The 21,336-nt window shown below is 49.2% G+C and overlaps 1 protein-coding gene across 11 annotated transcripts in view; it reads right to left on the reverse strand.

Annotated features, from left to right (window-relative positions):
- Positions 1–9,074: 9,074 nt before the first annotated feature.
- The window catches only part of EPB41 (erythrocyte membrane protein band 4.1), a 93,352-nt gene continuing 81,090 nt past the window's right edge, over positions 9,075–21,336 (reverse strand). For all 11 annotated transcript variants that reach the window (XM_082329546.1, XM_082329545.1, XM_082329547.1 and 8 more), the window contains 5 exons: positions 13,589–13,717; positions 11,744–11,845; positions 11,189–11,269; positions 10,214–10,321; positions 9,075–9,313 (listed from right to left, as the gene is read on the reverse strand). In XM_082329546.1, the coding sequence (XP_082185672.1) occupies positions 10,223–10,321; positions 11,189–11,269; positions 11,744–11,845; positions 13,589–13,717 (411 nt within the window). In that variant the 3' untranslated portion in view covers positions 9,075–9,313; positions 10,214–10,222. The remainder of the gene's footprint in view (positions 9,314–10,213; positions 10,322–11,188; positions 11,270–11,743; positions 11,846–13,588; positions 13,718–21,336) is intronic.

A 21,336-nucleotide genomic window follows, 5' to 3' on the forward strand; every position in this document is an offset into this window, starting at 1 on the left:
GGGCCACGCTTTGGAAACCGGCAGCAAGAAATTCAAGCCCAAAACGCTGTGAGGAGCCCCGCCAGGAGCTGCTTCGGGGCTGGGGGCTTTTGTTTTCACTTTCCCCCTTCGTTTTCTGGCTGAGGCTCAGCCCGACATCGGGAAGCGGCTGCAACCCAACGTGGCAAATGATGGGGGACAAGAGGGGACCCTGCCTGCAATGTGTCCTGCCTGGACCACGCACCTGCTCCGGCATCGTCCTGCACCAGCAGCCTCCTGCCCAACTCAGCAGCATCCTCTGGGGAGGCTTTTCTGAGCCACAAAGGTATCGTTTCAAAGTGCTTTATTAATTAATCCAGTGGGGTGAGAAGACCTGTGCTCTCTGGGGAAAGCATCATCTGCGCATCCCTCACCTGCAGCTCTGCCTGCGGACCCGGCTTCAAGAGCGTTTGTGGGATTTTAACAGCGCTGGCTTCAGCGGCTCGCCCTGCCGTGGGTGCTCCCGCCCCCACGCTGTCCCCGCAGCGTGCTGGGAATAACACTGGGTGGGGATGGATCTGGGTTAAAAACAAAAATTTAAAGCAAAAAAATCCACCCTGGATCCCTCCGTTGACCCCGCTCGGCTGCCGAGCTGTGAAGTTAAACCATCCTGGAAGCGCTGGAGATCTCACGCTGTGCAGCTCGTGCAGGGTGATGCTGGACGGTATCGTCTCATCCTGCCCAGGAACCGGCTCTATAAACTACAGATTAAACAGACATTTTTACCCACTGGCATATCCCCACCCCAGGAGGAGATTCCTGTCAAGAAAAGGGGGATTTCACCAAAAACACCAGCAAAAGAAAATCGTGGCCTTGTCCCCAGGGCTGACCGGGAGCCCTTGGGCCACCGCAGCAGAGGACGGAAACAGGAGAAGCAAGGGGCCCCGCTAATTGCAATTACCCCCGCACCACCAAGGCACCTCTAGGCTGGTGCACGGTTATGGGACAGCCGGAGTTTGGGCCAAAAATGGACAAAATGTGGAAAATGGGTTGGGGGAAAGCACTGCCATAGGCTGTGCGTGGGAGAGAGGCCCTGGGGAGGGCGCAGACCTCCCCAACAGCGTCTCCCATGCCCAGGGCCACCCCGGCCGGTGCCAGCGGGGCTCCAGGTTTGCTGCTGGGACACCTCTGTCCCCAGGGGAGGTGGTGGGGGTTAATAACAGCCCTTCGACCACCTCTTTAACGGGGCACCTGCATGGAGCTGGAGCCAAGGACTGTGCAGCTCAATGGGGCAGGGTGGGAGCCGGGCCAGGAAACATCCCCCAAAGGGGCAAAACGGGGGGGACAGAGAGAGAGGGGCTGGAGCAGCCGTGCCAAAAAGCAGCAGATCCCAATTGCAAAGACCCAAAAACCCGAGGACGGCTGGCTAACGGCCAGATTGGCCGCAGCTGGGGGGTGATCGCTCCCACCCCACAGCTGATGCTGCTCAGCCCACCCGCTCCCACCAAGCTGCCAGCCCTCGGCTGTTTGCAGCCCTTCCTCTTCCTCCTTCCTCCTCCTCCTCTCTCCGCAGCGAGGGAGGCCACAGCCATGAGTCTGCCTGGCCGGTAAGTCCTTCCTTAAGATTTAGAGCCTATGCAAAGGAAAGCACTCTGCTAGTGGCCGCGCACTTGTAGTACAGCCAGGGAATGCAAATGTTGGTGCATTATTTAGGGCGAGTGCTCTTTGCCATAAATCTCCTTCCTGAGGCGCTGGGAAGACGAAGTGTCGGGGCTTTCCGTGCCGGGGCTGAGGCTGGGGCCGTCGCGACGTGCACTGAGCGATAGTGCGGCGCTTTGCGCCTTGTGTTTAAAGATGAGGACCCCTAAGCGGGGGTGATGGGGTGTGGATGTGCTCCCCAGTGCTATAAAGCCTTGTGACCTTTTGGCGAGGTATAAAGGGTGCTGCTTTATTTAAAAAAAAAAAAAGAAATAAGTGTGATGTGAAGTGCCTCTCTGCATTAATGAGCCAGCACCGAGCCAAAGGTGCCCGTCTTGGTGCTTCCCGGCACCCGAGGGAGCTGGGACGGGGCTGGAGCTGGGGTGGGTTTATGGGTAGTTGCTTGATTTTTCTTATTTTTGCTTTATTTTTTGACTCTTGTGGGTTGGGGGTGTCCTGCACAGACTCGCTGGCACCCCAGGCTCAGCACATTTTCCCCACTGCAGAAAGGGGCTGTGCAAGGTGGGGCTGATCCCCTTGGGGCTGCTTCGGGGTGGGCTGGGGAGAGCCGAGCTCCAAAGCCCGCGGCCCCCGTCCCTGCTGTCAGCGTCCCTGCGCTGCCGGAGCTGGAGCCCAAAGCTCTGGGGCCTGGGGCCCGTTGGGGAGCACTGCCCGTGCTGGGGGCAAACGGGGGGAAGGGCTGCGCAGATAATGGGGTGTCTGGCGTGCAAGGGGCTAACCGGGACTTGGGACATTTAAAGGCTGAGAATTTGGGCTTTGGGAATCCATTCCTATCCCAGGAAAACTGTCTCATATGGAGAAGCTTGGCAGGACGTGTGTGGGGGGGGGGTGGCAGGGGAAAGCGTGTGTCGGCCCACCGGGAATGGCCAAAAGCCGCGTGTGCGGCTCCCCGGGGACTTGGCATCGTGGCTGCTCCGGAGCATGGACCAAAGCGTGGCCGGCTCGGAGCCTGGACCGGCCTCAGCTGGGAGGGGGAGGCGAGGCGATGGAGCGGGCTGGAGGGATGCCGCTTCACGTCTGCGGTGTTTGGGAAGCCCAGTGTGGAGCACCTGAGCTGTACTGGTGTGCACTGGGGTGTAATCCCAGCCATTGATTCGGTTTTCCAGGGGCTGGCGTGGTCCTGGGGTGCTCTGCAGAGCAGCGGGGATGCTCTGCTCCCCCAGACCGGCCTGGGGGGCTGCTCCTGGGGGAGCGTCGAGCCCTTAGAGCTGGGGTGGGAGGGAGGAGCTGCTGGGGCCGATGGCTGCAGACCTGCAGCGGTGCTGACCCAGGGGTGATCCCGGTGCCGCCCACCCAGCTGCTGTGGGACGGGAGGTCGCTCCCTGCCTCCAGCTTTGATTTTTCCCCCGTGCCTCAGTTTCCCCAGTTATGCAGCTCAGGGCTGAGCTCGCTGCGTCCTACCTGGCCCGTTGCAAATGCAATTCCTCCCTTTCAACCCTGTTTATCCCAGACCCTAAACCACCCTGGGCTCTCCTCTCTAAAAGCGGCAGAGTCAACCCCGCTGCTTGCCTGGCTCCCGCAGCAATTCCCCTCGGGGCCCTGAGAGCGGCCCTGACCCCGGGCCACCACGCTGACTTGCCGGGAACACGACTGCCTGCCCGAGCCCCCGAAACGAGAGGAACAACCTAAAAATAGCCCGGGCTGGAATGAGCTGGTGTTTGAATGGGAACTTTCTCCTCCTGGTGTGATGGCTGCTCCTCCGGGTCCCGGGCTGGGGGCCGGGATGGAGACCCGAGGAAGGACCAGGGATGGGGATGGGTGACGAAGGGAAGTGGCTTTTGTGGCTCCTTCCCAAAGGATGGGACCTCCGAGAGGGAGCCGTTGCTGTCAGTGTGGGATTGGGAGGCTGGAGCTGGTGCAGGGCCACCCAGGAGCCCTGGCTTGGCCCCCGGGAGCCCGCGGGCTGCTGCTGCCTTCTGCTGGTGTTGGGACAAGGGCTTTGGTTTGGGGTTTTTTTTATTTATTTGCATCTCTCTAGATTGCCATGGTGTTTGTTTACCTAATATTTTCCTTGCCTGTAGCCAGGCAAAGTGCCACAGGGCTCTGGGCTTGGCAGACTTTGCAGTTTGGGGGGGGAACTGAGGCATGGAGCTAATGGGAAAAGGGTGCTGTGGGGGGTAAAGGCACCCCATGCCTGGGGCACCCGGCCCGGGGAGGCTTTAAGGGGGGGAACTTTAAGAAAAAGCCTTTCCAGTCATGGTGGTCTCCTGGCTGGTGGCCCCAGGGCTCGGTGGCGGAGTGAAGGGTGGTGGCTGAGCATCCGCGGTCGGTGTTTGCTGTCCCTGTGCTCGTCCCCTGGGGAAATGAGCTGGGGACAAATTTCCCCTGGGCGTCTCAGATGGGGCTCAAACGTCCCCTGCGCTGTGGATGTCCTTGCACTTGCAATGGCAATGGCCCTGCCTGGCAAAGCATCGTGGCTCGGGCGGATGGGCCATGCGGGAACGGGTCCCCCGGTGCCACCGATGTCCCTGCCAGCGCCGGGGAGGGGACGGGCTGGCAGCCCCTTGGGGAGGGCAGGGGCAGTGGGGACGGTCGTCAGCTCAGCGTCCCCTCGCCTTAGGGCTGCCCTGGTGCCGGGCTCCCGAGGCTGATGGTTTCAGGACACGCTGCTGGAGCCCAGCACGCCCCGGTCGGGGATGCTGCCAGGTATCGCCCCATCCCAGGCTGATGCCGAGCCAGGCGCAGCTCGTTGAGCTTAGTGCTGCTCCCTGGGTGCTGTTAAATAACGCAGAGAGGGGGCAGGTGACTGACACCTCAAAGTGCAGCTGAGCGGAGGAATTAAGCCATTCCTTGGCTGTTTGTCCCCCAACACTGTGTCTCTGGGGCTGCGGGTCGCACCCGGCTGTGGCCCATCGTGCCAGCGCGGTCTCTGAAGGAGCCGGGACCGCCGCAAGGCCCAGCTCCCCAGGACAGGGTTATTTAAAGCGTGTTTTGGCGTGACCCTAATCGGGTCGGACAAGGCGAGGAGCCCGGGGCTGCCCCGGCCGTGCGCGACAGCCCACGCTGGCTTGGGGGAATAACAACGTGATGTTCGGCTCTGCCTCGGTGGTGCAAGTAAATCAAGTTACTGTGACATGTTACGGAAAAGCAGCTCCAGCGGTGGCCGTTTCCCAGCTATCCGGGGCCGATTTCTGTGGCTCCTTTGTAATTTTTGCTTTACAGGACATCGAGATTTAATACTCGGAGTGGCTTGAAAGCAAACTGGCCAAAGGCCAGTGTCAGTGAGATGCAGTGACTTGTCTCCCGAGCAATTTGAATTAGTGTTGCTTCTAGCACATGGATATAGTCATGTGCATGATGGCAACGGGGTCGTGTCACCCTTCCTTTTCTGTCCGTTGGGGAAACTGAGGCACGAGGGGTGGTCCTGCAGCCAGCCCCAGGGCTGCCCCTGCCCACAGGGATGCTCTTCCCAGCCAGTTCCCAGTCTCCAGCTGTCCTAACTGGGCCAACTGGCTTTTGTTCTCTGTCGGGCTGGCGGCCAAGATGCCCTGTCAGCTTTCTGCTTGGTATTTTTGTCCTTCCTTAAAGATGCTGTGGCCAGAAAAAATGAGACAGGACAAAAAAAGAAAAAAAAACAAAAAACCCAAAGGCTGGGTTAGACATCGCCCCCGCTCCAGTTCAATCACATTTGCTCGGGGTGAGGCAGGAGCTGCTGAGCAGAAACCCTCACCCGAGCTCACCTCAAATTCAGTAGCTCCACAGGAGGTTTTGTATCAAGCGATGATGCTTTAGGGAAAACTTGGACTCTGGGGCTCCCTCGTGGCCCCTTCTGGGGCTTCAGTCCCGCACGTGGCCCCGCTGGGAGCTGTTTAGTGCCTGAAGCCCCCGAGAGCGCAGGAGAACGCAGCCGGTGCCGGCGGCAGGGCCCGGCGCGGCGCTGGGCAGAGCTCTGGCCGTCACGGCGCGCAGCGGCTCTGCCCGGGCCGCCGTGGGTCTGGCTTAGGTCGGAAAAAGCAAATTGCCACGAAGCCAGGGCGGGCAGGGAGACCTGGAGGAGGGTGAGGATAAGAAAAAAGGGTTCAGGGCCAGGGTGCCAGTTTTGTTTGAAAATTTATTGAAAAATGCAATACAAGAAGCAATACTGAACACTTACGTCTGTCTAAATGCTACTGCAACTTTCCCTTTGATTTACTATGAAAGTCCAAAATAACAGCTCCCATCACTAGTCGATCTATAAAGATTTGCCAATTTGAAAAGTTCCTATTTATTTTTATAAAGAAGAGTGTAAACGGCTAGCCTAGACAATTCACAATTGCCTTAAAAAAATTTTACAAAGCTCCTTCATATTCTCAACTAAATTATTTTATTTTATTTTTTTTTTTACAAGTTTCATCTCTAAGGCTGGGACACTACCACCTCTTAAGGTAATTGTACAATTAGGAAAATCAGCAAACCACAGTTTATTAAAACCAGAAATCAGTCAGTCCTTTGCTAACACATCTGTGTTGGTCAGAGATTGCTATTTGGCAACCGGAGCTGCCATTCCAGTTTAATGGAGAATATGAGCTCCTTGCCTTCCTTTCTATAAAAACATTCATTCATATATAAATAGCTTCCATATAATGTATATTATACAATCAAGACAGTCTCTGGGTGAATTTGTGGAGTGGGAAGAGCTGGGAACATTCATATAAATAGACCTTACTTAGCTGGTTTGTCCCTAGAAATAACGCAGCACGCTAAGAGCCAAGGATTTTAAAACCCCGTCGGAGGTGGAAGGGCTGTGGGCAGCCCCGGCTGAGGATGGAAGCTGCTGCTTCTGCTCTTACTTTTATCTCCTTCCCAGGCTGCCGCTGCTCCTGTCCAGCTCCTGGGCTGGGGCGCTGGCGTAGGCGGCCGCGTCGGCTGGGGAGGGGCAGCGGGGCTGGAAATCCCCCGTGGGGTCAGAGAGCAGGGTGATGGCAAAGGTCAGACGAGGTGATAACTTGTTTAAAATACTCAAGGAGAAGCAAGAACTTAGAAGGGGGAGGTGTGAGAATGAACAACCTGGAAACAGCCACCCCAAATCCAGGGGAAAAAAAAAAAAAAAGAGGGTTATTCCAGTCTATGGCCCTTAAAAAGGGATGTATGCAGCCTTTTGGAAAGGAACCACCTCTTGTGCTAGCAGGTTTCTCACCCTAGAAATCCCCTGCTCAGGGTGTTTTGTCCCATTCATCGTGCTCAGGGCACAGGACACCCCAACTGAACACCCAGGGCCAAGCTTCAGCCTGGTACCACGTTCCCCTTCGTTCTCGTGATGGCCAAGTGCCTTTAAGTGCTATGGACAAAGTTAATTTGTCATGCTGGCTTTGTCTGGTAAAGCTCAGAAATCCCTTCAATGACTACTCGGCATGGCCGTTTGCTCCTCAGGTAGCTGCTCCAGGGTGAGAAGGAAGGACCGAGCGGCAAAAAGCTAAATTCCTAGAAAAGGGACATCGCCAGAGGGATGCTCAGCATGATGGGCTTTTAAGGCAAGCATTACCCAACTAAGTTGAGGACAGCAGGGACACAGACCTGTTAAAGGCTCCGTGTTGCAGAATAAGGAAGGAAGAGGCTGTTCAGACACGAATAAGACGACTTCATCTCTACACTACAGCTGTGGAGCCCAGGAATCCCTAAATCCCCAGAGCAGGATTGCCTGGTACCCAGTGGAAGGCAAAGCATCACCGGAGGGGACCGCGCACCCAGAGCAGCCTGAGCAGCAGCCGCTGGCATGGGAAGGCTAGAGGCTGAGAGGGACCCACGGCCAGCAAGGCTCAAAGAAAGCAAAAATCCAGCAGCTCCAGCGTTTTCAGCATAGTCTCCAATCAATACTGACAGCTTAATTAAAATTGCACCTGAATCTGAGAAGCTACACTAGCCCCAGTGTAGTTCGAAGGCTGTTTGCAGCTAAACAGCAAGTCATTGCAGCCTGAGCTAAATCCACTGACTTCTGAAACACATTATTCAAATTTAAAATAGCAGAGAGCTTTTTTTATTGCCATTTTCTTCCCATCCTCGACTGAGGAGCAGCAGCAAAGCACTCCATGCCCTCAGCTACCAATGTGCCACACTATATATTTAACAACAACAAAAAAAAAAATCATCACAACCTCAAAGTGTACTAAAGTGTTCACAAGTGTCTGGGCAGACTTTTTACAAAGCTTGTGGTTTTTTTTTTTTTTCTTTTTAAATTTAAATGCTGGAAGGAGAAACCAGGGCATGATTAAAACATTTCCATGAAGCTCAGAAAGCAGGAGCAGGAGCTCAGCCCCAGGTGCCACGGAGGGAAGCGCATCCAGCCCCAGAAAAGATGTTTTCTGGTCATCCCCACCTCGCTGGAGGTGGCCCCGGTGGTCTGTAAGCTCAGCCTAAAGATGCAGACGCTAATCCTGGTATTTCATTCCAGCAAGGTGGTCACAAAGCCAAACGAAGAATAGACCCTTGAGCCAGCGTGGAGGAGGGGGTGGCAGCACTTTCCATGTGGTTTGGCTCTATCACAACCAGCAACACCTGACACCTCCTAAGATTTCTTGTTCAGCCTCTCCAAATACAGCTTACAGGCCTAGGAAGGATTGTCTAAAGGATTTTAAATTAAATGATAGTAGGATATATGTTCTGGTACATGGGTAATGTTTAGTTTTAAATAGCACTGTGAAGGGAGGGAAAAAACGCAACCCATGACTTACAAAAAACCCCCCTAATTTAAAAATCATGAACACAAACAAGCAAAAAACTATGACACTGAAAAAAAATCAGTTACTGTGAATGCTGCATAAGCCTACCTTAATAGCATTCAGAGTCCAAACATCTTAAACGCACACTTCTAAGGGCTTTTTAATTTAATGGCATCTAGAAAACACAAACAGGTAGGTAGCACTCGGCAGAGACGCACAGGAGGAAGGCGAGGTGCTATCACAGTCCTCTTAAAGCTCTAAAATTCACAGTATAAGATACTTGAAGCAACTTCCAGTATTCCTTAAATCTAGTCAGCTATTAAGATGTGTGCATAGGCTACACCACAAAACCCTACTGTGTTCACACATCAGGGGCCTGAAACCCAACGGGGAGGAAACTCGGAGCGAAGGCAGCAGCTCCGCTCTGCACGCCCAGGTATCGCGGCCGGAGTCTCAAGCTCCCTAGAGCTAAAAAAAAAAAAAGAAAGTCAAGAGGCAATCGGAAATGCTGCACAAAACTGAACTCTGACTTTTTAAACTGACTCTCCTGGCAGAAGGACCCATGGCTTTTTGAAGGCGTGTACGGATCCCGCACTCGGAATATGCACGGATGTGGCTTATCTCCGTTATCCCTGACGAGGCGGAGGGAATACGACTTAAAACAGCGACCCTTTGAGCCCTGCGAGGTGTGTCTGGGTCTGTATCTGAAGAGGCTATGCGTGAGAGGGAATGCAAAATTGAAAACCTGTAAAAAATATTCAGTACAGTTAGAAATATGGCATACTTTTGTCACAATATATAAAAAAAAAAATCTATATCCAATAGGATCCAGTGGAATCTGGAAAATCCCAAGTAAAATGTCAAAGCGCAACTCCTAATAAATGATATGAATGTCTCTGAGTGTCAAGTCTTGTAAATCTGAGGTCTTTGTGCTCCAGGTAGTTTCTTGGTAGTTTTGCTGGGTTTCTTTTTCCTGGTGTTGTGTCTGGCAGGAATGCTTCCTAGAAAGAGAGAAACACGGTAAGTTATAGCTACCAACAGCCGGCTTTCTGGGAAAGAAAGGAACCTGCTGCAGAACTGATATCAGAAGGTGAGTTACCATCAATGGCAGGCGTGAATTCAGGCTCAGAGCCACCCCCAGGCGCCTGGCACAAACAACGTCCTGCTCCCATCCCCAAAGGACTGTATTTTAAGAGCTGCAAGTCCAGGAACCCTGAAGAGACCTCTGCCATTTTTATTTAGGTTTGGACAGCTGGAAAGCTCCACCACAACGTCTGTTAAACCATGCTGTCTCTCCTCTCGCCTAACAACTTCTTGTTCCGCCTCTGCAAATACCAGCTTTGTTGGGATGAGGCAGGACACAGGCAGGGCAGCGCATGGCACCAACGTTGGCAACACCAAAATCACCAGCGTGGGGCTGGATGGGCTTTACAGCGCTGATGGACAGGTAGAGCTCCTGGATTCCTCGAGCAGCTCTTTCCCAAAACCATCATGACTGCAGAAAAGGGATCTTTCCAGGCAAGTCAGGAGCTTGGGGTCCAGCTCAGGGGTTCCCTGGCATGGATACAAGCAGGGGTCTACACAAAACCCATAGCTCAGTGTGCTGCTGGTGCATCGAAGGTGTTTGGTAAGGCAAAACAGCCTCATCATGAGCCATGTAGCTGCTTTTAGACTTTTTTGGCTCATTTCCACTGCAGGATTAGTCTGTATTTGTGGCTGCTTCATCAGCCATACATGATTTAATAGGAACAGCCTGAGCGGGACTCATCAGCTAACAATAATAATTTTACTTAAACTTTGACCATATTTAGCCAAACCTCGCTTGCACGGAGATCAAGCCCCCTGCCCTGGGCGAGGAACGCAGCACCCGTCACGCACTCGTACACAGTCTCCCTACTTACACAGCCTCACTACTCCTCTGCGATCTCGGTCTCCTGGTGCACAACCACTTTGGTCACCGACATGTCCGGGTGCTGTTCCTTTGCTGTCTTTATCGCCTGCGCTAGAACCTGGAAGAGACCACATTTCAGAGCACGCCACCGAGGGTCCTCAGGGGGACAAGAGACTATTTCTAACTCTGGGGAGAGAAAAAGAAAAGTGATTCCACTTCAGCTGCACAGTTTGGTGACTTCTGGTAGTAGCAGATTATTTCGGAAAGGAAAAGCTGTTTTCTAAGAATACACTACATCTCTCCGTTGCCCCGTGGTAGAAGGTGGATGAGAGCAATTGAGCAATACCCGTTTATTCTTCCAGCAAGTGTGATGAGCACATTTCAGACATCTTCTCAGACATTTTCTTTTGGCGTTAATAAACTAGTTCTTGTCGTACGAATATTCTCCAGCCCCATGATACTTGCAACTAAAATTAAATTCGAAGTATAATTCTCTGATGACAAAAATCATCGCTTCCAACACACGCGAGAGGCCAGTGAGGCTGACTCATCAGAAAGGTTTCATATAAACCCAATGAGATTTAATGCAGGTGCTGAGTGCTATGAAATTACTGCTGGCACTATACAGCAGCAATAGCACTTCAAAGTTACTAGAAAATTAATGCAGATCATCCAGACGTCAAGGACAACTTTTATTTCACATTTTTGTGGATTTTTTTTTTAAATTGCATTTGTCCAAAACAATTCTGGAATCAAAACTTTGCTGCCAACACTAGTTTCAGAGCAAAATTAAGCTTTGCTGGCCCAACTATACAGCTGCATACTGTCAAAGAGGAATTTATTATTTAAAGCATTTTTGAAGTTTTATTTCTACCACAGTAAAATTTCCCTAGGTTGTTTTCTGGTTAAGTTGTCTTCAGAAAGGCAGCCTGTCTAGCTCGTGCCAGCTCTGAGAAGCTCTTTTGGACCGCATCCAAGCTCCTACCTGATCGTGGTCTACGTCTGCATCTCCTGTGATGACAATCCTCTTTTCAATCCGCGTCTCTGAAATGCCACCTTTTACAGTCTAGTACGAAAGGAAAAACCTACTGTTAGTCTAGAAGTGAAAAGGAATTCGAGTGCGCTGGGGCTGCCTGCCTAAAGATGGTATCAAAAATAGCATTACCAAATACTGCCGTCATACCACGGTATCAGAATCACGGGGGAAAACTGCTGCTGCTCAAAGAAAAACTGTCAAATATTCATTTTGTTATAACTGAGCCAGGGAAGAGCTTTGACTCACAGAACAGTTCTTTCCCATTGTCCCACAGGACAGCCAGAGCCCATGTCCACAGACTGCACTGCAATTAATGCATAATCTAGTCTTAATTCGATGCAGGCAAACCTGGGAACCTCATGCTTTGTTTCAGGTATTAATCACATTTTTTTTAAAAAAACCTGGGGTTTCAGCTTTTTTTCCTATTGTTAAACTCTGTCCCTCTCTCTTTCATGTTGTCCTTTTAGCTGTTGTCGTTGTTTTATCATGTTCCCATGCTGTTACCTTCGTGATCTGTGTGGTGGTGGTGCTGCTGGTGGTTTCTGAAGTGATGGTCTGAGCAGTCAGCAGGATGCCAGGGTCTAAATCTCCATTGCCACCATCTGTCTGCGGGACAGAAGAACAGGCCGTCAGTCTCTGCGGGCAGCGGGGACAGAAGCAGGGTCTCCACATCAACAGAGCAGGACGCAATCCGGGGACAGAAACTCCTCTCCATCGTGGACCACGGGACAGAGCGAGCTGATCTGCAGCCGGCTGAGCTGCACCCAGCTGCACAAGGACTCTTCAGGTCTCTGAAGGTTCAGCACAAAGCCCATGGACTTTAAGGCTGGAAATGCAGGGATCCACAAATTCACCCAGGCAGGACCTACGACACCCCTCAGAGCAGGTGGGCTGGGATATACCCAAATCTGGGGACACGGCAATGCCGGTCATGCTCCTCTGTGCCAAGCTGCATCCTTTGGACCATGAAGGGAGACGGAAGCAGACACCCATCCCACATTACACCTGCCTGGATCCACGGAGGTTCACAAAGGCAGAGAGCACAATCTGATTCAGAAGGTACTTTCCACACTTCCTCCCTCCTGACAACACTTTGCACATCACTCGCTTTAAACTCTGCAGAAGCAAAGCCCAGATACCTGCTGAACTAGGAACAACTTCTCTTATAGCTGGTTACTTGGTTCCCATCCTGCACGACTCAACCTTTCAAGGTCTGCCGAAAAACCTAAAATAAGTCATCCTGCCAACTCATCCTGGCCGTGCTGGCCGTGTCTCCCTTACCGTGCACCACTAACGCTGGGCAGCATCCCCAGCGCCGCGGTGGAACGATATCAGGAGTTACCACAAGGTGGGACCATTTTCCACAGACTGGAAGAAATCTCATGGCCCATCACAAGCTGGTGCACGTACACTGACTTCTCCCAGCCCTGGAGACCGACTTTTTCTTTTCATTTCCCGGTTAGAAACAGTAAGAGCAGTAACCAGAGCAAAACTCCTCTATTCACCTAGTCACTCGCCGAGAAACAGGGCGATGCTCACCACTGCCCGGTGCCAGCGTGTCTGAACGCCCCCTCTGCTCCTGCAATCGGGGAGGATGCTGAGCAGCCACGGGATTCCTCAGGAATCCCAAATTATACAAGCATTTTCCATGGGATACCCGCACCCGAACCTATGTCCCCCAGTCACAACACTCCAACAGCAGAGCACGGGCTGCTTCTAACAACCAGTTATGACAAACCCAAGCGAACACAGGCTCCAAATTCTCAAATACATAAATAAAACCTATTTTTAGATTGAGGATTAATTTTAACCTCAGCAATGAAACCATACCTGCATATGTTGGCATTGCTCTGCTAACATTTCTAGTTTCCAATCACCAGATACCCACTCTGGTTGCATTTTATACAAAATTTTTGGTTTTCAACACCTGTTTCCGGGTTGAAACCTAAAGGACAATCAAATTATTTATAAACCAAGTTCTGAAGAGGCATAAACAGCAAGAAGAGCTGGGGAAAACAAGACAAGGCACCTCTTGCAGAAAAAAGGTTAACTCAGGTTAACTCCGTACAGTCAAATCTGTATCTCGAAGCCACCAGTGGCTGAAGATAAATTCTGTTTGTATGCACAGTTTGAAAAAATAATCACTCTTCAGGGACAGTAAAAACACTGCTCCTCTAAAAATACCAGATGCACCTGGAAATAGCATCCACAGCATCGCTTAATGTCTGTGCTGAGACTCAGGTGCTTGGAGAAAGGCAGGTGCTGCCGTCTCATCCGGAGGATTCGGAAACAAAAACACTTAGTTGAGTTTAATTAAGCCCCTGGAAAATTAATCAGAACACACCTTACCTGTGCAGCTTCATAGGTGATGGTCTTCGTCTCCGTGTGGACAATGGGGACTTCTTTTGTGGGAATTTCGCTTTTGACGGCGCTGGACACATCGGAGATGGTGACCGTCTGTGTCTTCACTAGCGGTGGCTATGAGACAAGGTTAAAAACATCTCCGTAAAGACCCAGTTCGCATTTCCACATTGTGAGACCATGCTGCTGGCAAATGTTCTGACACTGATCTGATAAAAGCACTGTGGGAACGAAGGTCAGCCTGGAAATCTTGGTTTTTAAGCCTCTGGTACGACACACTGCTCAGAGGGCAGAGATCACGCGTGAGGATTAGACAGAAAAATCCTCCAGACCTTCCCCAACACCGTGCCCTCAGGTCGGCCCAAGCGAGGCATTAAGGGTTTAACTGGTGTGTCACAATACAGCAAAGAAACTGCCTCCACTGATTATTAACTTTCTAATTACTAGAAGCTCATTGCCAGCTGCCAGTAAAAGACAACCCTCATCTACTGATGACAATGTCAAGATTAACACAAACCCTGGGCAAATAAAGACTTGATCACAGCTGAGCAGCTTTATCCTGACTGCAAGTGAAACACTATATTATTAAAAAATCCTCATCAGATCCTAGGTCTTTAACTTTTATTAAATCAATGTCAGACAAAACAGAAACATGACATCTCGAGAGAGAAATGGGGGGGGGGGGGGAGAGAAATCAGTTGTTCCACCACCTGATAATTATCCAGAAGAAGTCAGAGTTAGTTCAGACCCACAGTGTTTTCCCAGAGAGCTCGATGTCTGCTCACCGTCCCCAAACCTGATAGATACCACCGTGATTGTTAGCAGGGGGAGTGGGCATCTATTTTAACCATAAGCAATTAATATCAACACTGAAGCAGGCAAAAATATCTCCCACGGTGGGGAGCAGAAAGGGACATCAAAGCCCATGTTCACGATGTAAAAGCACGTTTGACAGCGCTTCAAATCGCTCTGCTGTGCTAAGGCTCAGCCCCTGGTACAGCAGGAAACGGCAAAAACCTTAAGGAACTAAAATTACACGCCTTTGGAGCCTAAATATTTCCCTTTTGGGGGATGCAACAGGATGCTTTGGTCAAAGAAAGGCAAAGGGCGTTGCGCTGCAGCAATTGTATTTAATGCGAAGATAAATTGAGAAGGGCTTGTCTTTAATGCAAAGATAAATTGAGAGGGGCTTGTGTGCACTGACTGCAGGAGATTAACCGGCTAATTAGCTCCAAGCACAAGTCCAAGCCAAGCAAACACAACTCCTCTCTGGGTCCGTGGCATCTGCGTGCTGCAGTGTTTGGTTCCCGCTCCAAAGCCAGCCGGGGGGTGCGGGGGAGCAGGCGCTGGGGCTCACTACCTGGAAGCAGCGAATGACTGCCGGCAGCCCGTTATTAACATCTGAGTCGTGACACTCGCCATTTAGCTTTCTAAAGGCAAATTTGTCTTCGCCATCCTCTGCCTCCTGCTCCTCTCCTCCCCAGGAGTGCTGGGGAGGTGCGGCAGGGCTGGCGGGGGGCTCCAGCTCAGAGAGCTCCGAGTCCTTTTCCGCATCCGCACAAACCCCCTTTCCACATCTCGGGTCCTCCTCGCTCGCGGGGAGGCTGGGAGCTGCCTCCTCCTCCTCCTCCTCGCTGCTTAGGGAGGAAGCAGCAAAGTCACAGCTGGGAGAAGGCTCTGAGGCGGGTGGCACTGGGGTCTCACTAAAAGCTACCGACTGCTTTGAGCCCTCCCACGCAAAGCCAGTGTTAACACTGCTCCTCTCTGGCACTGCAGCCACATCCTCTCTGGAGAGAAAGTCACTCATTTTCTAAAAAGAAACGAATACACAAAAAAGGCCAGAGAGAGAGAGAGAGAGAAAGAGAGCGTTAGGAAGAACAGGAGGTCATGAAGCATCAAGGCAAAACATCGGTTTCTTATCATGTATCACATCTCCAGTAACGCATGCAACAGCGGTGGGTTTGGAGACTTGAAAGCTTGAAAACCTTTGTGCTATGCGATGTATCCAGTGCATTTACTGACGTGGCCTTCCCGGTACACTAATAATCCACTCTCCTAAACTTTAAGGAATTAACATTAAAACAACTCTCGGCAACTAAAGGAAGAGCCACCACTAAGCACTTTTTGCCCAGTTTGGAAAGAGGAATAATTTCAGCGTATCAAGTGGGGACTTGTGCACATCCAAAATTCACATGTGCAACAAAACCCACTGACTACACCAAAACCATACCCCAAGTCTGCTTTTAACTCCCTGAAATATTTTACACTGTGTTTTAATTTGCGCAGGGAGGTGAAGAGAATAAGCCCAGAATTAGCGTGTACGATAATCTGCGGAGCCTGTGCCATGCTCTTTTCCTCGCCCCTGGGAACGCTCACACCTCCAAGCACCCTCTTCGCTGTTGCAGTCTCTGGGATAACTAACATAGACTTGTCTTTATGGCATTGCTAAAATTATTGAAAGAGTATCTACAAGTTAGTATTGAAATCAACTGCTTCAATTACCGAGAGGCTCCTGAATTGACGATGAGGTCTGGTCATCTGAAAGAATTTGTATTATTACTTCTAGACAAACCGGTTCAATTAACTCGCACAACTTAGCACAAAACTTTTCAGCTGAGGCATAAAGAAATGTGGCTTTAAACTGGAAAGCCAGATGTGCACGCTGGTGTGTGTTGGCCCCATCGCCACTGAGCATGCGGTTCAGTTGACTGCCCAACAAGCTACATTTGACCATTTATTCAGGACTACCGAAGTATTTGTAACATACTTTATCCCAAAAGCAGTTGGCGCATGAAAACCTTTGCAGTAGCTAAACCTCTTGAAGGTACAACACAATTAGCATTTGTGATGGTGCACAGGAGAGAAGACACGAAATGAAGCAGCTCAGCCCTCCGAGAAGCAAGCAAGCATGTCTAGAGCACCTGAGATACTTGGGAAGAGCGTGCCAAGCCAGAGGGTTTAACTAAGGCTGGTGCTATTCTGCTCTCCATTCAGCTCGTTAGCAAGGTCTCAACTTCTCACATCTCTGGGAGCCCTCTAGCCAGGGGGGAAGCAACAGTGACAAGAGAAGAGCAGAGTTAAAACATGAACAAGACAGAAAGCTTTAGCAAAAATCAGCTGTTTGCCCAAATGCTGAGTGATGAATATTTCATGCGCACAGCGAAGCAGCATTTCAGTCACCAGTGGTGAACGATGGCTCCAGTCCTGCCCTGTGCTAGAAATTGTGTTTCTCATTATTGACATGGAAAGTTGCCTTCAAGGAAGGGCAGAATAAGCAGTTATGGGCACCTACAATCTTACACATATCGAAGTTGTCACATCATAAAACATCAGGGAACAAGGAGGGAAAAACCGCAGAGAGATGCTGCTTAATCAATGCCATTACTATTTCTTCTCAATAATTAACCTCGCAGTTGATTTCTGGTAACTTTGTATAAAAATAGCCACATATCTGTTCATCCAAAAACAGGGATTAAATTTTCGTAAAAGCATGGCAAGGCCATTTTGTCGACTGTTATTCTAATTTTAGTGGTGGTATTAAGACGAACAGAAACTGTTGCCTCACTTTCTATTAAGAAGATTCTCTGGGCAACCAAAAAATGGTAATTTGTGCTTAAAATGTGAGGTCTGAAGCCTGTGGGTTATCCGGTACAAGGCATTTCTGTACACCGGAGGCTTTCACCCTGCCTGACCTCGTCTAATGGCACAGTTCAATAGTATGTTAAGAATAGTAACTGCTTTATGTAGGAACAAATAGATGCTTATTTTAGTATCGTCTCAAGAAATGACTCTTCCACCATTCCTCCCAGGGATTTTTCAGTTCCCAGCTTCTTTATATTGCAGATAAATTACCTGTAAGATTTCTATCCATTAGGATTTCCAGCCTCTCGGGCATCTTTTAAGTTCTTGGGACGTTGCTTAGGAAAACGGATTTAACGGGAGTGAAGGGACAGTGGTCAGCACTGTGATGATCAGGTCTGACCGCACACATAGGGAAGCGTTATTTCGGATCGAAAACCACTTCCATACGTGCTCCTCCAAAGGTATATCCAGATCCCACCCTCATTTTGCCTAACGCAAGATTTCACAAAACGGAACGGAGATTATCAGCTTTGAATGCCCATGTCTTCATCTTGCTTTAAAACTTCCAATTTATATGCTGCCAATACACTGATCTTTCCTTAATTATATATGCTAAATCTTGCAAATTAATCATGGGATCTTGAGAAGACACAGTACATCTTCTGGGGTTTAATGGAAAATGCCTTAGGAGCAAGATTTCCTTACACACCAGCTGGGGCACTACTTCAACCAAGAGGAAAAATCACAGATAAACCAAAGCAGATTAAGCAGCTACACAAACGCAGATCTATTTAAGAGACAAACATCTGTATCCAGTCAAAACAACTCCCCAGCTCCCTTTTGTATACAGAATAAATAATTTGCATTTTGGAATTATCTTGTACGGTAAAAGCATAAAGGAAGGGAAAAGCTTAAATGAAGCCTGTGGTGTACAAATACTGGTCGTCAGTAGAGCAAAGTGCGGCAATAAACATGCAAGCTGTAAAGACAGAAAGAAATCCTGATAAGATCAACTGATCATAAGCGCTTTTTTTCTTGCCTTCCTACTCCATCAGTAAGAAGTTAGACTAATTGAAAGGTATTTGTTTCTATATAAAATTATCTATTTACACACACTTTTTTTTTTTTAAAGAAACACAACTATGTTTGTTCCTATATTTAAAAACGCAGTTTGCATGTAGGCTAGAAAATATTATCTATTTATTTAAAAAAACCAAACAAAACAAAACAACCCAAAAAACCCAAACAAAAAAAACCCTAGGAATTTGAACATCTGTTACAAATTCTGATCTTATCAAGATTTATTTTAATTTGCAAATGCAAAAGCATTCCTATTTTTAGGGCTCAGATTTGCAGAGTTCCAAGCTCTCCTTGAGACCCCTGAAACCTGAGAGCGCCTGGGCTGCAAACCACTCACTTCCAGAGACACAAAACCAAACCAGCGCCGCCTAATTCAGGCACGAAGCAAGAGCATTCGCATAAGCCATACACGGTGTAAAGAAAATACAGGACAGGATGCAATGCCCCAGAAGAAACAAATCGAACCAGACACCAATGCAACTAAAACGTTACCCTGCTAAATACAAATCCATGTGCACCCCATGTTGACAAATACTGAGGGTATAGCTTAAGCGTTACAGTATACTAAGTGACACACAATAATTCAGACTGGGGATAAATTAATAACAGGCACAATTGCATGGCCGATACCAGCGACCAAAAGGATTTATTTTTCTTAAAAAGTGTTTTTGCATAAATTTGTTTGCCTGTATTTTTTCGAGAACCTACTATTTTGGATCAGGATATATTGGTATGAAGCAGCTGTCCTGCGCTGCAGAGTGGGTGCCTGTTTTCTGCAGCCCGTGTAGGCATGCTGCTGCCTCTCTCCCCAGAAATATTCAATTATCCTCATCCCAAACCAGACTCCTATCCTGCAGGAAACTTAAGGAGTGCTAAAATGATGTCAACTCGCCAGTTATCAAAGACATCTGATAAAAATTGATAAAAACATGAAATTACAGTGCACGCTAACTCCCTACAACCACCATTTGAAATGCTATAAATTCCAGCAGTTAGTACTTCCCAGTCCCCCTCTTTTCCAGTATGGCATTGCAGTCGTTAATGCTGGCGCGTGTTATTAGGTTATCCCCGAACAAGTATCCACAGAAGCTAACAGGCTCGGTGTGACCGTCTACGGATGCACAAGTAGATGATGTTGCTTTCGCAGCGAACCACACTCACCAGTGAGAACTCCCAGATCAAATGATGCTCACTCTCACCGCTGTCAAAGCACTTGGGTAAAAAGTATTATAAAGCAGAAAACAAGAGATCCTTATTTTACAATACCTGCCATGCCTTATAGAACTGCTTTGCCTTAAAGATAGAAGTTAAAAAGTTTAGAAGCTGTTCAACAAACCCTGGCATTTGAAAATAACAACCATTAGCTATGGATTTGCATTTTGGGCCTGATTTTTTAATTGCCATTCATCTGATCACAATATCCCGACCAGCCTAGTCAGATGACAGAAGCATAAAAGAGAATTTGACCAAAGTTAAAAGTAAGGCTAGAAAATACACAGCATGCTACAAGCTTAAAAAACTTGCTGTCATGAACAAGAATCCCAAGATATTACATGATACGCAGCAGCCACTTCCAAGCCACTGCATCAACTGCTTGGCAACATGAAACAACCTCAAGATCAATACTTAAGTTACTAAAATAAGGTTGCTGAGCAATATGATTCCAGAAGCATTTCCTCTCCCCATCCACCCTGATCCCCTTCCCATCCCTTCTGTGGGGCAGGCACCCTTGGATGGGGGGTACAGAGCTGTGCGCTTCTTATTCCAAATTCCCTCTGCAGAGAAAAAGCTGCTAGCGGCATTGCAAACGTTGCCTCTGATTTAGCGTAGCAGCAGCAAGTGAAAAGAGTGGGGATACCATCAGGGTTTATAACTGACATCACTTTTGGGCTGCTGCATTTTGCTTGCTTCGTTTCATAAACCAAGTTACAGCTCTGCTCTGATGCCAAGCTCATCCAGGGGAGCAGCAGCACAAGCCTCGTGCTGCTCCATCGCGGCCAGATTTGCTTTCCTGGGATCGCTCGTGACTGCACAGAATGAGCCCAACAGTTTATCCAGAAGTAAATAATCTCACAGAAGAAAAGCTGGGAATTAAAATTAAGACTGAATTTTGATAGAGCCTCTAGACATGACCTCAGGCAGCTTCAACCAGCTAAAACCCAACCAGAGGCTCGCATTGTATTACCAAGCAGAAAGGCGGTGGATAATTAGGAACGTGCTTTCTTCACTTCCAAAACCAGAAAGGAGCATTTTTGTCCTCAAATTAATACAACATGCAGGGCAGAGGCTCTCGCAGTTGCATTGTGCAGGACCTGCAACAATTCTGTTCTCCGGACAACTTTCTGCAAACGGTTCTTCCTACCATTGAGTCTCAGAAGCGAAGAGGGAGAATGTGTCAGTGTCACATTATTTGGTAGAGGGCTGAACCTTTTGACCCCTCTGCAAACAAAGCCCTTCTTAAACCAAGCCGGATTTAATCCTCAATTGAATTATTCTGGCCAGTTTGGGAGCGTGCATTGCTTACAGCCGCAGCCTCGCGTGCCCCCTCTCCCCAGGAGCGCGAAACCCACACCAGGGTCCGGCAGACCCAACAGCCTGAACGCAACCGGTAATGACCTGGGGTCTGATGGCTCCTGCTCTGAGAAAGCAATACTGAGGGTCAGTCCCAGGAAGTCGTTAACACAGGTCGTATATACCTTTTTTGTTAATAAGCAGTGGAAAGAAGAATCTGATTTGCGATAACATTTATTAATGATACATGTACATATTTACAAAGAAAAATCTGAGAAAAAATACAAAACCGAAAAAGTGTTCCAAAAGAGAGCATTTTAGGTAAAAAAGAAAGTGTTTTTAGTCCCCACAAACGGATCCAACATGACTGCGTACCACCGCTAGGAGATCCCAAAGCGGCACAAACCAAGGCTAGTCCTTCCCTCCAGCTTCACAAACCAAGACAGATGCAAACAGGGACACAACAGAAACCACCACTGTCGGGTTCTCCAACGTCACCCACTGGTAAGTGCAGACCAGAGAGTTTCTAAATGAATCTGTAACCCTTCTTTGGGGTATACTTT

Source organism: Platalea leucorodia, assembly GCF_965183815.1.
Source record: "Platalea leucorodia genome assembly, chromosome: 18".
In the NCBI taxonomy this organism is placed as follows: Eukaryota; Metazoa; Chordata; class Aves; order Pelecaniformes; family Threskiornithidae; genus Platalea; species Platalea leucorodia.